Below are 16928 nucleotides of genomic sequence, written 5' to 3'. Positions count from 1 at the left end.
ATAAACTTAATATTATAATAATGAAAACAACAAAAATATCTTTATTCAATGTATGAAATAAACAAAATAATAAACAGCATTATTATAATTTATATAATTATTTTTTTGAATTAGGAAAAACGTTTTCTTAAAAAAAACAAAAAAATACGTCCTAGCAATAGGAAAATGCTAAATACAAACTGCATATACATATTTATATATATATATATATATATATATATATATATATATATATATATTAAAAAAAAAAAAAACACCATTAAACCTTTTTTAAATACATTTTTCCTTTTTGTGTCCGCTTGGGGGCGATGAGTGCCACATGATGTTATGGAGTTACTTCAACGAAGAAACTTCTTCACAAATGACTGCACATAGAATATCTAAATAGAAACCGTGTTTGAGGTTTTCAACAATTAAGGTTATGTATCTGGGTGGGTTTTCTATGTGGCAGTATATGACAGCTCTCTTCCGACATGTAAGGAAATGTTTGCTAATGTAGGCTAAGTTACCTAGTTTTTTTTTTAGTTAATCTATATTGTCATTATTAAGCCATCAATGTGTAACTTTTAGGCGGCCGATAGATTTTAGTACATATCATTTAGGGTAATGTAGATGGTCTGGTGAACTTAAAATAAACAAAGTGTCCAAGAAAGCTGAATCTGAGCTTTATATAGAGAATTCATAACAATCGATCAGACAGTATTTGTTTTAGCAGTACGTCTGAGATTTCTCAATGTTTTCTGTTCCAGTGGAGATTATGAAGGTGTCAAGCTGTTCGTCGTTTGGGTTCTGGAGTTTGTTTATTATTTGTAACGTTAGTCTGTATGTTATTGCAAATGCTAATATCCACCAGGATGAGGATGAGGATGAGGATGCTTGGGTTGATCCACATGACATGTTCAACTACGACCCAACAACAAAGCGCATGAGAAAACCCACAGAGGTCAGTTAAAGCTGTTAACCATTAAATTAAGCCATTTGTCAGTTCACTAATGTATTACAGTGCTTGCAGAACATTTAAATCCCTCTTCCGTTTCTTAACATTGTTTTCAGTGGAAACAGACTGCATTCAAATTTAGCAAAAGGTTTGACGAACTTTTTAGTTTATATGAAACTGAAAGCAGAAGTCCCTCCAAAAGTTAAAGTTCAGCAACTATACTGGTGCTTTCATTTTCAGAGCAAATTTCATTTTCTTTTAAATATCGCAAAACCTGTTTGTTTTTCGCTAATCGCGGACGAGCGGTTCATGAACAACTCATTTAAACACCCAGTTTAAACCGCGATCACATTAGAGAAATGTTGCTGGCAAAAAAAGTGATATTTTCTCTATTATTAATAGCGTAGCCATGCATGAAGAACAGCTCAGGAAGTAGTCAGGTTCTGTTGGTAAGCGCGAAATCTGCTTGGAAGTTTTTAGCCCTCGCCCGATAGTTCAAATCAGCTGAATTCCTATTGAAATTTCTGGTTTTAGCTTTGTAAAAAAAAATTGTAGAACAACAGTAAATGTAACTGAACCTTAACTCAGTCAAACAATTTCTTTTGCACAGTTCAGTTCACATTATGAGCTCTCTGCCTCACTCAACACATGTATTTTTTGTCAACAAAGTGTGATTTCCTCTTTTATCACATTAAGTCTTGCAAGCAGTGTCATTTTTTGCAGGAAACACAAATCTACATCATATTACAACTTTTTGTTTGTTTGTTTTACAGTCTGCCAGTTACACTAATGTGCCAACCAAGAGGGGGGAATTCAGTTCCGAATCCTGTGAAGCGCAACAGTGTCCTATTGTGTCTGAGTGCACCAGTAAACTACAGATTTTGCAAAAAGAGGTGAAAAATATGGAAATATACCTTTGTTTGGTTGACCTCACTAATAAAATGGGACTGCCATGTTTTTTGGACATTCCATTGGTACAATGGAATACCTTGGTATATCTTAAGTACTGAAGACTAGTATTGTACAATTCAGCGCTTTGAATTACTGAAAATATATTTTTATTATTATTTCTTGTGCTATCTATTTTTTAGTTTGATGAACAGAAAAAGAAAGGGACCACCACCTCTGTAAAGGGAGCATGTCTTCCAGTATTCAAGCGTTTTCTTACCAAGCTCCTTAAAGAAACTTCAAAACTCGGCCTGGTATGTGACTGTGTTTTCTCCAGGGAATTCACTTGACATTAATTTGCATTGGTGAAAGTTTTATATCTTTTCCATTTTTTTAATCTTTAGCCTGATGATGGACAGACATCCATGCATTATGATGCTGAGGTGAAACTCTCCAAGCAATCGCTGGCGGAAATCCAGAAGCTTCTGAATGAAGAGAACGACTGGACCACTGGAGCCATGGATGAGGCTCTCAGTCAAATTCTGGTCAGATTCAAACTCCATGACCACAAAGCCTGGAAGTGGCATTTTGAAGACACGTTTTATGTAGATGTTGATACCGCCCTAAAGGTCAGTTCTTGTAAAAGCATTCAAAGATAAATTATAAAATAACTATTAAAGTTATATTAAAAAGACTGGTCTTTTACAGCTATCTCAGAAATAATAACAAATGAATGTGCTGTATTTGGTTCTACAGGTTTCTTTGATTGTTCTGATTGTTGTAGCCGTAATCTGCACTGAGCTCTGGTCTGTGGTCTCCTGGTTGGTCCAGTTCTGGAGAATGTTTGCTGTTTGCTTTTTTATTAGCTTGATCTGGAACTGGTTCCATCTTTATCTGGTAATTATTCTTGTGCTGTTGACTGTGTGATGTTTGTTAAAGCAGTACTGAACAGATGACAATGAAGAGTTGAAAGGTGTGTTCATTGTATTGCAAAATGGAGAGTTGAATTGGTTTAAACATTTCTCCTCGACTAGGTTGCCTTTGCAGAACACAAGAAAAACATTGTGGAGGTGGAGGGCTTCAATGATAAATGCACTGGACTGAAACAACTGGACTGGAAGGACAGCTTATCAGGTGAGATGCTTAATGTAATAAGAATTTGTTAAAACCTTGAATCATTTTTTTTATTCACCTACATGTTATTCTAAACCTGTATCATGTGAAACTTCGAAATTTAGAATTTTGAAGAATCTTCTCAGACCTTTTCAAGCTCCAAAAATATGATGTAGCATTTTTTGAAATTCTGCTTTTGAATTCCATTGAAGAGCTTACAGATTGTAAATGACATGAAGGAGAGTAAATGATTTAGAGATGAACTGTTGTCACTATTTGATTTAGAGTGGTACCGACTGACATGGACTCTTCAAGATGATCCATGCAAAAAGTACTACGAGGTCCTGGTGGTGAACCCCATTTTGCTTGTGCCTCCAACAAAGGTTTGTATCTTTTTCTAACAACAGAAACTTGATAAGAGACTTGCGGTTGACTGACAATTTTGTGGTTGATGGTGAAAATGTTCAATGTAAAATAATCTGAACCTAACGCCAAAAACAGATCCATTTAGATAAATAAAATAAAATAAAAACGCATTTATTAACACCATTAATGCATATCATTTTTTTTTCCGAATATCTGATTGTTCCAAAAGCTGTTATGAGAGCTGTAACCAGATATGAAATGTTTTCATATCTTTGTTGGGTTTTATTCCAGGCTATCACAGTCACCGTAACCAGTTTCATCACGGATCCCTTGAAGCAAATTGGGCAGGGAATCAGCGAGTTTCTCAGAGCCCTGCTGAAGGATCTTCCAGTCACTCTCCAGTTACCTGTGCTGCTTATCATTGCACTCGCCATCTTTGTAAGAGCTGTGAACTGCAAACATATTGTAGGATAATTTATTTGTTATCATACTAAGGCATGTTTTCTCTTCTCAGGTGTTCATGTATGGAAGTGCTCAAGCAGCTATACATCAAGCAGTTGGCTTTTCCCGCCTCGGTTGGCGACAGGACCAGCCACCTCCTGCAGTGGGACAGCGCCGAGCTCCTCAAATAAGGGAGCATGAGGAAGCTTGGGATAGAGGCGATGCTCCACAGCCGCTGCAGGACAACAGAAACAGAGTAAATCAAGTTGGAAACAGAGATGACCAGGGCCTCAGGGCTCATGATGCTCATGCCCCACAAACCAGACAGGAGGACAGAAGCATGGAACTCCAACAAGAATTTTCCGATGTTCCCAGAGGGACTCGGAGGGTAGAGACTGTGCGCGCTACAGGTAACATGTCCAGCGATGATTCCCAGCAGCGGACAGAGGAGGTGGATCCTGGTACAAATGAAAATGCAGAGCCTGAAGCGAAAGCTGAGGAAAAAGAGAAAAATGCATCTACTGAGGATAAAAAAGAGCAGAAAGACACACAGAGTCCAGACACAAATGAGCCTGTAAGCAATGTGCCTTCTGCTCAAACAGATGTGAAAACACTTGGAGTTAATCAAGGGAATGAGGCAAGTATCAGTTATTTTTTTCAATTCCTCATTTAGATAATTTATCCATAATATATATATATATATATATATATATATATATATATATATATATATATATATATATATATATATATAATCGTTTTGAAAGAAGTCTCTTATGCTCATCAAGGCTGCATTTATTTGATTAAAAATACAGAAAAAAGGTACATTTTTTTGTGTGTGTGCGTGTTCCTTTAATTTAAACATTGCATCACTAAAGGAGATCGGCTGCTCAATATGACCTGAAGCTGCAGGTTACGTTTTGCAAGCTCAACATTGTATGCCTGTCATTACAGCTACAATTATATGATAGTTGATGTTATATTAAAAGGTCTGTGGTTCTGTTGCATCTGTGTTAAGCTGTTTCTATTTGTGCACTGTATGTTGTCTATAGTATGTATTTTGAAGTATTCATTACATTGTGCTTCTCATAGAATTTTGCATATCAAATGCATAATATGCCATCTCTCACTACTATAAGCTTTGTTCATACCTCCTACGTATGTAATGTGTATGTCTATCCTGCATCATTTTGACCAGAAATCTGTGTTTTGTTTCTGCCAGGGAGTATTAGCAGATCTTGTTGTCGAAGAAGACATTTATTCAGCTCCAGTTCAAGAAATGCATCATGAAAATGGTCTCTGAACTTTTTTGTATCAACACAGTTTTTGTGTCTTTCACTTTTTATTAAATGTTGGGGAAACTGAGTCTTTTTTTTTTTCTGAAGTGTAAATATATTTTTACTACTTTTTTCTTTATACATTTATAAAGTAAGTAATTTGTAAGTAAATCTCCTGAAGTATCATTCAGGTGTTATAAAGAGCCAATGAAAGGTGCAGAATGTTTAATTTTTATCATTGTTTTTGGACATTATATTGGCACCTACTGGCCAGGATGTATGAGGTTTGTTTACTAGCTGCTGCTGCTTCAAACAAAAATGGTTTATTTTATTTTCTCCATCTCATCCATCACACACATTCATAATGAACATTCTTGGATTAAATCTCTTTTTCCCATTTGTGCATGTTGTAGGGTGTTTGAGCTGTTACGACTTCTTGTTGAGCTTGTTTCATGACCCCCCCAACAGAGAATAGACATTTTTAATAGTATTTCAAATTATACTCATACATTTTGGATCAGTTTGATAATGTTGACTCAGGCTACATTATTGTGTCAGTAATGTCTTGCTGATATATTGATTGATTTGCTTGTTTTCTTTACATGTGTTTTTATGATTATGCTTTGTAAAGTGCCCTGAGCACTGTCTGAAAGCACTGTATAAATTAAATATAATTAATATTACTATTATTATTATTAACGCAGTCAATTTGCTTGACACAGCTGGAGATCATGTGATCTCAATATGGCGGTAACCCATAAGAGGGCGACTTGCTTTATGTAGAATAAAAGCCTGGATTCTTCTTAAGTGAGTGTGATTAATTTATCAAAAGTGCTGTTCATTTCTTTGTGTAAACGTTTTGCACCTTTAAGGTGAGCTCAGAAGTAATGCTCCAGCTTGGAAGCATTGCTAAAAAGGACATTTTTAACTTGTCTACTTCACTCATTAAAAAGACACGTGCTGTATTAAAACTAGCATGTGCTCTGTTTTTGTTTATATTGAGACTCTAGTTCTCTAGTTGACTTTGCGACATTTCACAAGTCAGTGAGCAACTGAAATAACGTTTTATTTCGTACGGTGCGGTCATATCCATCGGGAATCCATCCTGATTGGTCGAAGGGCACTGTTGAACGATTGGCACCTGTGACGCCAAAGGTGTGGTTATAGTGCTCAAGGAACGCTTCTGGCTGGGAACCGCATTATGTCTTGGATAACAGATTGCTTGGAATGAAGCTTATTTGAGCAAACATTGCAGAACCAGTCACTGGTGAAATAGGAGTTGTCTGGAGGATCAGCTTTCTGGCTTTCAACTCTTTTAACTGTCCTACATCAGGTTTCTTTTTCCTTGTGCTGTCCTGAGCAAGGAGTTGTGCGTCTTTGTTTTTGCATCCCTGCTCTGAGATGACCGTTGATGATGGTATGGGGCCAAAAGATCTTCAGTAAGCACTGGAAGCATTCGGTTTGCAAGACATTGAGCTTACTCTCGATGGCAGTAGTTGTCTTCCAACATTTGGAGCCATACAAGTGTCATCTTGGTATTCGTTTCAAATGGTGGACCTCCAATGGGTTTGAGGATAGAATATGCTTGGTTTGCTTTGATGCTGTTTATTACTTGTAGTCACCAACAATTGTAATTTTGCTGCCAATTAAGGCAAACTGCTCCACTGTTTCAACTCTGGAATTCATTTTCATTAGTGTTTTCTTTGCTGTTGACTTTGAGGCCGATGATGCTGTGTGTCTCTGAAGACTTTGACCTTCTGCTGCATGTCTTGGTGTCTGCTTGAGAGAAACTGAATGTTGTCAGCATTGTTTTCCAACATCAACCAGGTTTTCAAAAATCAATATGTGTCAACTGGATCTCTTGATTTTTCCGTCATTGATTTACAGAATTAGCCATTCAGATGCCAAAGTGTAGGGTAGTGATGAGAGGATGCAGCCTTGTTTACCAGGAAACCTTCAAATAACTGGTTCTGCTGGATGACATTGATTTGAAATTTTCTAATAATGATTTGATGAATAATTATCCCATAATGTCAAAATGACAAAAATGTGGTCAATGCAGGAACTTCCTGTTCTAAACCCAGCCTGCTCTTGTCAAGAAATTGTATCTGCTTCAGTGGTTCAATGGATTGTACTATTGTTTAACAACTTGTTGGTTGCTCAGCTGATAAAAGACTTCGAATAGACTTTTGAAAAAAGAGTTGTGAAAATGACCTGATCTAGGACCTTTATATAGTGTATGCCATTTTAAAGACTGCAAGTCTATCCCACACAGACTTGTTTTCATCGATCTCATTGTTACAATCTGTCACGAATCTGGTCCATGCTCTCCCTGTCAACCACCACTAGAGGTCACCCGTTCACCACAGTGACTTTTACACTCACAGCACATTGGACTCCATTTCCCACAATCCATTGCACAGATCACAGCTGTCACCATTCACACATCACACACACCTGATCACCATATTCCAATCACCACCACACACCATATAAGCCTGGGACTTGCTCTTGCTCAGGGCCGAGTATTGTTGCATTTATCACTCACCTAACGATAGCACTTTACAGAGCCACTGTCTTAGCCTTAGTCTTGCCTTGTTTTCCTGCCGTGTTTGACCCTGCTCTTGTTTCCTGGATTTACCCTTTGCCTCTGCCGTTTGGACTCTGTTCGCTCCCTGTTTGGATTATTGCTCTCGTCTCTGGATTATCTCTCTGCCTTGCCCCTTTGGATACTGTTCGCCGATCATCGACCCACGCTTGTTCCACGGATTGCTCTGTCTTGCCCTTGCCATACCTGTTTGCCGATGTCTGACCCTGCCTGTTTCTGACCATGTTTTATAATAAAGCCTTGCATATGGATCCGCACGTCTCACGTCTCGTCAGCCCCGTAACACAATCACTAAGTTTCTTTTTCTTTGGTATTTTAACTCTTGCACCAGTTTTCCACATGATGGGGATTTCATACTGTAGTTATCCCATATTTCTTGTAAGATGCCTTGAAGGATCTGTGGTGTTTCTTGTTTCTCAACCTTTAAGAGCACATATAATCTTCACTGAGTGGTTTATCGTTTTTCAGCTTCTGAATAGATTCCTTAATTTCTCCAATGGTAATCGGGTCCATGTTGATCTGTAGATCTTTAGAGGTCTGATATATAAAGGAGATCTTAATAGGTTTGATATTTAAAGTGTTTACACCTCTTCTCTCCAGTTTTCAGTTTTCTCAGCTTTAGAACCAGCTTTGCCATAAGGAAGTTGGGATCACTGGCAATGCATACCAGTTAGAAATGTGTCCAAGTGTGGACCAAACTGCTCTGATATTATGCTGACGTATGCCAAGAAACCTCCAGATTGCGCAGTTGCTCTCTCCTGAAGTGTTCAAAAGCACTTTTACATTATCACAGCTTTAATGTAAAAGCTTGCCATAGCATAACAAAATAGTCCTGTTCATTAGTTTTAGTTTTATAAAAAAAACAACAACAACATATTATAAAAACTAATGTTGGCATTATGATGCTGAGGTGAAACTCTCCAAGCAGTCGCTGGCAGAGATCCAGAAGCTTTTGAATGAAGAGAACGACTGGACCACTGGAGCCATGGAGGAGGCTCTCAGTCAAATTCTGGTCAGTTTCAAACTCCATGACCACAAAGCCTGGAAGTGGCATTTTGAAGACACATTTTATGTAGATGCTGATACTGCCCTAAAGGTCAGTAGCACTGTAAGGTTTTCAAGGTTTTTTTTTATTAATATTAATAAATTAATATGTGCTGTATTTGGTTCTACAGGTTTCTTTGATTGTTCTGATTGTTGTAGCCGTAATCTGCACTGAGCTCTGGTCTGTGGTCTCCTGGTTGGTTCAGTTCTGGAGAATGTTTGCTGTTTGCTTTTTTATTTGCTTGATCTGGAACTGGTTCCATCTTTATCTGGTTCATGTATGCTAAAGCAGTACTGAACAGATGACAACAAAGAGTTGAAAGGTGTGTTCACTGTATTGTGAAGAGTGAAATTGGTTTAAATATTTGTTCCTGATTAGGTTGCCTTTGCAGAACACAAGAAGAACATTGTGGAGGAGGAGAGCTTCAATGCCAGATGCACTGGGCTAAAACAAGTGGACTGGAAGGACAATTTGGCAGGTGAGGTGCTTAATGTTAAAGGAATATGTTGCACACAAATTTGAATGATTTAATTTATTCACTTTTGTCACTCCAAACCAAACTGGTTTGTAATATAAATTTAGAAGAATCTTCACACAGCTCCAAAAAGAACAAAAATGCACCAAGTATGATAAACGTTAAATGAAATAAATTAAAATCTTCCACTGAAGAGTCTACAGATTTTAAATGACGTGAAGATGAATAAAATAATGATTTTGAGATGAACTGTTGTCACTATTTGATTTAGAGTGGTACCGATGGACATGGACTCTTCAAGATGATCAATGCAAAAAGTACTACGAGGTGCTGGTGGTGAACCCCATTTTGCTTGTGCCTCCAACAAAGGTTTGTATCTTGTTTCCAACAACATAAATTTAAACTTGATACTAAACTTGAGTCGGTCGAGTGATAATGGATACGGACTAATGAGCTGATCATTTCAGCATTTTGAATTAAAATATTCAGTGTGAACTACAGTTTTTCTCAATTGCTTACATATATTTGTCCACTCAGACATCACAATTTCAAAACTGTTAACACAGGCTGAAACTGAAGCTCAGTGGACAAAATGACTCATTTTGTTTGCAAAATGCTCCAACACTCACAAAACATTAAAACATGCAACATAAGCAAATACTTCCAAACACCACAACTTGGTCAAATTAATTTATTCTTTCAATCATTACACAATGGACAACAAAATCCAAAACATAGCTATCAATATGAAATTACACTGTTCAAACTCAGAAGTGTTGAATATAGTTTTTAAAAAAGTAAAATCATGGGTGGGAATATCTAAAAAAAAAATTTTTTATAAAAATAAAGAGTTGAAATAGTCAGAACCTTGCAGTGTTGCAATGCACCAATGGAAGCACCTCTTTGCATGGCAAATCCATCAACAGCCCTCTCTCTTTAGGTGTAACCAGTCTTTCATTTAGTGCATCAAGAAATGTGATGAGGCATTCTGTATTAAAGTGATAGTTTGTGTGTGGTAAAGGACACCATCATTGGAGATGGCAGCACACATAATGATATTGGCGCCCCTCTGACCTGACACTGCAACAGTGACCCTCTGCCCAATAAATGTTCCTCCCACGTATCCTTGCTTTCCACAAATTAATTTCTGATGTGCTCATTCAGCTTCAAGTACATTATTCTCTCAAAATAAAAAGCAAATTCATAGAGGAAATTATTCCAGTTGCATGTAACTGTATGGTATAACAATGCATTACAATAACAAATTTGAACAAAGCATATCAAAATTGACATTATGACAAACACAAATGGGACTGATGAAACATCTGCATTACTGTAGACACAGTTTGTTTTGCCAGCAGGGCAATACAGTAAAGCTGAAATAGACAGTGAAATACTACCGTTCAAAAGTTTAAGACAAAATCAATATTGTCCTATAGATACAGCAGTGGATCATTAACCGGCATTTGTCAAAAATGTTCAATTACATTTACATTTAGACTTAAAAATGAGGACAATAGAAGCAATCACAACCAACAAAAGAGCAACAATATGTAAACGCTATGACAAGTCTTGGTTAGCCTAATGCAGTAATCGTAGAAAGGTTTATGTTTTTTATGAAAAAAGTAGAGCAGAAAAAAAAGAAAGCTAGTTTTTTTTTTAAAGGTGTCATAGAATGCATTGATACAATATTTTAAATTGTTCTCTGATATCTACATAGAAGGTATGTGGCTTAGGTAAGGGCAGAAATTCTCCAGAAACGGTTTTACATGTTCATGCACAAGCCTAGGGCTGTATCCGAAATCACCCCTATACCCTCATTCACTATTCCCTACATTAGTCCACTCATACAGTTGAAATGAATGAAAACGAGTGAGTGAATTCGGACACTGAGTGCCCCGGAAGGACTGCCGTTTTGCATAGTTTGCTTGCTGTTTAATAATCATTTGAAACGGGCAGCTTCAGTAGTAAGATTGAAGGATTTATCTTCAACTCTGTCACGGAAATTATGTATAAACCTTAATAGTCAATTTACAATTAATTTTGTAACTTTGTTGTATTATGCCTTGGACGAGTGCTTCTAAAATGAATGAATGGATGATTCAGCTGCAGGCACCATCTTCTGGTGAGATGTGGGAATTCACGGAATTATTCACTATTCACTGATGGATAGAGAGTTGGACTTGTAACCTGAAGGTCGTGGGTTCGAGTCTCAGGTCTGGCAGGGATTGGAGGTGGGGGGAGTGAATAACCAACACTCTCTCCACCCTCAATACCACGACTGAGGTGAGACCCTTGACCAAACCCCCAACTGCTCCCCAGGCGCTGCAGCATTGGCTGCCCACTGCTCCACGGGTATATGTTCACTACTGTGTGTACACTTGGATGGGTTAAATGCAGAGCACAAATTCTGAGTATGGTTCACCATACTTGGCCACACACCACTTTCCTTAATTATAGAGGTTTGATGGAACTGGCTGAAAGACCTGCCAAGAGAGCAGGTCAGAGCTAAGAGCTTGAACAAGGAGTTGTGAAGCATGTTCCGAAAAGAAAGACCCTGATCTTCCTAATGTTGTATAAAGCAAATCTGAAGGACCGGGCAGTTTTAGCAATGTGGTCTGAAAAATTCAGCTTATCATCAATCACAACTCCAAGGTTTCTGGCTGTTTTAGAAGGAGCTGGTTGATGAGCCTAACTGGAGGGTGAAATTGTTATGAAGTGATGGTTTTGTTGAAACCACAAGCAGTTCTGTCTTAGCTAGGTTGAGTTGAAGGTGATGGTCCTTCATCCTTCATGAGAGATAGAGTTGAGTGTCATCAGCATAGCAGTGATATGAAAAGCCATGTTCCTGAATGACAGAACTTAGTGAAGCCATGTAGACAGAGAAGTGGTCCAAGAACTGAGCCCCGAGGCACCCCAGTTAGATGTTACGACTTGGATACCTCACCTCTCCAAGATACCTTGAAGGACCTATTTGAGAGGTAAGACTCAAACCACTGGAGTGCGGTTCCTGAGATGCCCTTTTCCAATAGACCTTTTTCTTTGCTTCTCCATGGAGGGCGCCAAAACGGCGAGTGACTTCCTGTAGGATGCTTCGAACTTCTGTTTACTAATTGTCATCAGCTAGAGGACGTTGGCGGTAATGGCGAATTGTGGAGGCTCGGGGAAGTTTTGTGCAGTAAAAGGCTGTCACAACAGCTACAGAAAACTGAAAAACTTTCTCGATCAAGTGTTATGAACAAAAGCCAACAATACGAGCAGAATGTCAGTGTCCAAGACCATTTAAATTGCACAAGATGTTGTTGACCACAGCTGTACATCTAAAAACGTTGCCTCTGTTGGAACACAGTGGGAAGACCACATCTTCAAGGATTATTTTTACATCAAGAGACATCACAGTGTTACTTATTTAAACCAGTCAACGCAGTGCTATACTTTCAAGCCTCCTAGTCTGATGAATGACTATGACTCAAATCTGTGCACTGGTCTCCCACTCCACACATTTCATACCCTTGTAGCTGTCTTGCGTCCCCGTGGGAATCTGGCTTACCAGACTGAAATTGAACAGCAAATCTTGCTCACACTAATGAAACTGAAATTAAACATGTTGATAGAAGATCTAGGTCTGAATCTTACAGCCACTGCTATGCTTGCTACACTGTCAAATATTTAGTGGCTATTGTACCATGTGGTCTAGTAATGTTTATATCTGCAGCATATGGGGGACGCTGTAGTGACAAATTTATCACGTGTGATTCTGGCATTCTTGAATATCTCCATCTAGGAGATGAAGTGATGGTGGACAGGGGTTTTTTGATTAGAGACTTGTTGTTTGAAAGACAAGTTAATTTGATAATTCCTCACATCGCCAACAAAACACAGCTGACAGAAGAAAAAGTCACATGTAGTCACAGGATTGCAAATGTAAAGATACATGTTGAACGTGCAATTAGGAGACTGAAAGTATACAAGGTGTTATCACAAACTTTGCCTATCACCCTTATGCCAAAGATAGATACAATTCTGCTTATATGTACAGCTTTAGTGAATTTGTTGAGTGAATTAGTGAGTTATTTTAAAATGAAATTTTGTCTTCATTTACTCTCCCTCATGATGGTCCAAACCTGTAAGAGTTGTTTTTTTTTCTTTCTATTGAACACAAAAGATTTATTATTATTATTATTATTTGGAGAATGTTGGTAACCAGACAGTTGACGATACCCAATGACTTCCATAATCTTTTTTTTGTTTGTTTGTTTTCACTATCAAGTCAATGGTTACCATCAACTGTCTGGTTACCAGCACTCTCCAAAATACATTCTTTTGTGTTCAACAGAAAAAAAAAAAAAAACAGGAAATAATGACAATTTACATTTTTGGATAAACTATTCCTGTAATGCTCAGACTGCTACATTAGTCATATGGATTGTGCATACAAGTATTTAATAACAATACTTGACCTTTGTAATTCTATAAAAATCAATCTCAATATATTTTCTATTTCCTTGTACTATGTACATACTCTTTAATCTAATAAAAAAAAAATACAAGGAAATATCAAATAAATACAAAATTGTTTTGAAAACTTGCCTTGACGCATAAAAATTTGTTTCCTCTCCATGTCAGCATCTGTATACTGTTTTTAGAACTCTGTTAATCTTTGTTTACCAGTAGGTTAAGCTTTTTTTGACTACATGCAAGTATTTGTCATTCAGTTTGAATCGTCTAGCAATTAATTCATCTATTACTCTAGGAAGCATCACTGAGAAGTAAAAGCCTCTAAGATGAGTAACCTGGTGTGTTGAATACTCTGCATCGTATGGTACATTTATCAGAATGTGTTCCTTTGGAGACCAGACAAGTAGTTTTGCCGTTCTCAGCCCAGTACAACACATCCCTAATTGTATCTGTCTGTAGTAGCCCCTGACTCCGTTCCTCTGTAATTCAGGCTTCCCATCAACCACTTTGATGTCACTATTATTCATAGTGAAATGGTCTGATAGAGAGGTGGCGGTGTTCTTGGGAACAGGGCACTTTATTTCCAGAAGTTCCATACCATTTACTATGCCATCAGGGTTTGCAGACAGCCATAGGTCTGTCAGGCTGACCCTGATACCTGAGTGGGAGACCTGTAGACCTTTTTCTACAAGAAGGCTTCGAGCTATTGCCTCTTTCTCATTCCCATACTTTGTAGCCGCATTACCCCGAAAGGTAGGAAAGAGATGCTCTCTCATGAATTTATCAGGATTTGTTGTTGCTCGTACTGGTACACGTTTAGCTGAACTAGCAGTGATCCTTATCTTTCTAGCACTATGCCAAACCTCTGACAAACTCTGATTTTGTGTTTGAATCTCCAATTCAGCTGCCTGGTCACTGTTCAGTTCTACGTATTTGCTGTAAAATGCTTTACATTTACTGCAAGCCAAAGTCTCACCATGTGGCTGGTGGAGTTCTAAGCTGTCAGTGTATTCTCCTTGCACTGATACATTTGCATTGTAGCATTTTTCCAAAAGACTTTTTTTATTTTTTTAGTTCAAAAAGTCGTTTTGTGTCTGATGAACTGACTCTCTCCCTGAAGTCATGATGTGTGTCATAGCTTGGTGTAGATGGTAGCCTTTCTCCCTCCCTTGTAGATGATGCACTATATACATCCTCAGCTTTGTGATGTCTTAATGTCATCTGACTAATTATTTTCTGTTGAAGGTTTTATCTGGTTCCTGCATTCCATCTACACTGCTCATCAGTGCAAGATAGCCCTGTCATACCACTGGCTACTGCATTTTGCACCTTTAAAAAAAAATCTGAACATATTGTTTACTTTATTATTTCACAGTACATCACTATTAGCACTTTTTAAGAGCTAAATAATTTAGGGAAAAGTATTTAAATTACATTAACTAATTACTTAGTAACTAATTACACCCAACACTGGTAACAACTAAATTCTTGATATCAAAACTGGATTTGAATGGCAGCCTATGGTGACATTTAGCTAGTGAAAATACAATTACAGATATTAAGAATTCTAGTCTTTACTAGTTGAAATGTAATTCCTGATATGAAGAATTTGCATTTTAATTAGTGAAAATTTAAATTGTTGATATCAAGAATTCATATCCTGTGAATGAATAAAAGTCAAAACAGCTTATCATACTCTATTTATAAATACCCACCTTCCATAAAACAGCAGCAGCATGGCTACAAGACCTGCCGGGGCCAGCTACGCAGGAGCATCCAGCTGTTTCCACTACTCCGTTATTTTGTAGCATCACCCACGCGATGTGATTGGGTTTATTTATTTTGACTGACTCGGCTTTACCTCTGCTTTCAGTCATGTAAACTGCTGATGTTTATGACTAAGAATTCGTCCAATTTTATTACTGTGAAGATAACTGTATGCTTTTGTGCTTTTATAATTTCTAAGCTCCTCACCATCTACACCCTCAGATAATTGATTGTCAACATATGTGACTGCTGGCCATTGTTTCATATCATCAATCCAGGAGGTGGCGCTGGTCAACTTCATAGGATGAGGAACACACAAAGTTACTTTGTTTACGGTCTTTGTTAAATATTCTTGATCATGCTGCCACCGCGATCTAGCTGTCCAAACAATTCTGTAACCATAGATGCATATCTCTGTAACGCCTAACTAAACTCATCAAGCCACGAACCGGAAGTTTGGAGAATCCTCCCTACATGTACGCGTAAAGCATAATGGGTAATTTTGCGTTCCATGAAAAGGGTCTATAGGGTTGACAGGAGGATCTGGTGGTTGACCGTATCAAAAGCAGCGGACAGATCCAACAAGATAAGTAATGAAGACTTGGAAGCTGCTCTTGCAAGTCTTAGGTCTTCACCATTGAGAACAAGGCAGTTTCGGTCGAGTGTCCACTTTTGAAGCCAGATTGGTTGCTGTCCAAGAGGTTGTTCTGTGTGAGAAAGGCAGAGACTTGGTTGAACAAGTGTATTGAAGGAGTGTATTCGGTTATATAATATTTTGTATATTGTATATGATAAATATTTTAATATTTATATTTTTTATATTATATTGTTATTGTTTATTCAAATATCTAATTGTTCCAAAATGGTTATGAGAGCTTTAACCAAAGATGTAATGTATTCATATTTTAGTTTTTTTTCCAGGCTATCACAGTCACCGTAACCAGTTTCATCACGGATCCCTTGAAGCAAATTGGGCAGGGAATCAGCGAGTTTCTCAGAGCCCTGCTGAAGGATCTTCCAGTCACTCTCCAGTTACCTGTGCTGCTTATCATTGCACTCGCCATCTTTGTAAGAGCTTTGAACAGCATACATATTGTAGGATAATTTATTTGTTGGCATTCTAAGGCATGTTTTCTCTTCTCAGGTGTTCAATTTTGCAGCTGTACGTCAAGCAGTTCACTTGCCCCGGCTCGGTTGGCGGCAGGATCCGCCACCTCCTGCAGTAGGACAGAGCCAAGCTCCTCAACTAGAGGAGCATGAGTAGGGATGGGCACCAAAACCCGGTATTAAATGGGACCCGGGGCTAAATTATAGAAGATATTTACTTTGGTGCAGATCCTGAACTGTATCTATTTAAACTGGAATACACTGAAGATGGAAGTTACCTAGCTGGGGACTATTTTCAGGTGCTGCGTAATATCATCGCGCCTGCTGCACCCACGGTACGGCACCAAAGTTCCTTGATTATTAAGCCGGAATGAGAGTATAGTTCCTAGCCATATCGGTCTAGAAAATTGCAACTTTTCATTTTCCGTCAGTCTTAGTACACAATG

General features: G+C 38.0%; 1 protein-coding gene across 4 annotated transcripts; it reads left to right on the top strand.

Moving 5' to 3' along the window:
- Window positions 1–343: 343 nt before the first annotated feature.
- On the top strand, window positions 344–5989 carry LOC306875514 (chloride channel CLIC-like protein 1). Of its 4 annotated transcripts, none has more exons than XM_079426146.1 (11): window positions 344–475; window positions 854–943; window positions 1711–1830; window positions 2029–2139; window positions 2230–2454; window positions 2582–2722; window positions 2860–2959; window positions 3224–3321; window positions 3596–3742; window positions 3819–4382; window positions 4968–5989. In XM_079426146.1, the coding sequence occupies exons 1-11, from the start codon at window positions 422–424 to the stop codon at window positions 5046–5048; spliced, it is 1731 nt and encodes a 576-aa protein (XP_079282272.1). In that variant the 5' UTR covers window positions 344–421; the 3' UTR covers window positions 5049–5989. The 4 variants fall into 4 exon arrangements, with proteins under 4 accessions (XP_079282272.1, XP_079282271.1, XP_079282269.1 ...); XM_079426145.1 differs by having other exon boundaries at window positions 357–475; window positions 750–943; XM_079426143.1 differs by lacking the exon at window positions 344–475 and having other exon boundaries at window positions 615–943.
- Window positions 5990–16928: the final 10939 nt, after the last annotated feature.

The sequence above is a fragment of the Barbus barbus genome (assembly GCF_936440315.1).
Source record: "Barbus barbus genome assembly, chromosome: 9".
Lineage (NCBI taxonomy): Eukaryota > Metazoa > Chordata > Actinopteri > Cypriniformes > Cyprinidae > Barbus > Barbus barbus.
Note: the sequence above shows the minus strand (reverse complement) of the source record. Positions and strands in the feature narration are given on the sequence as shown.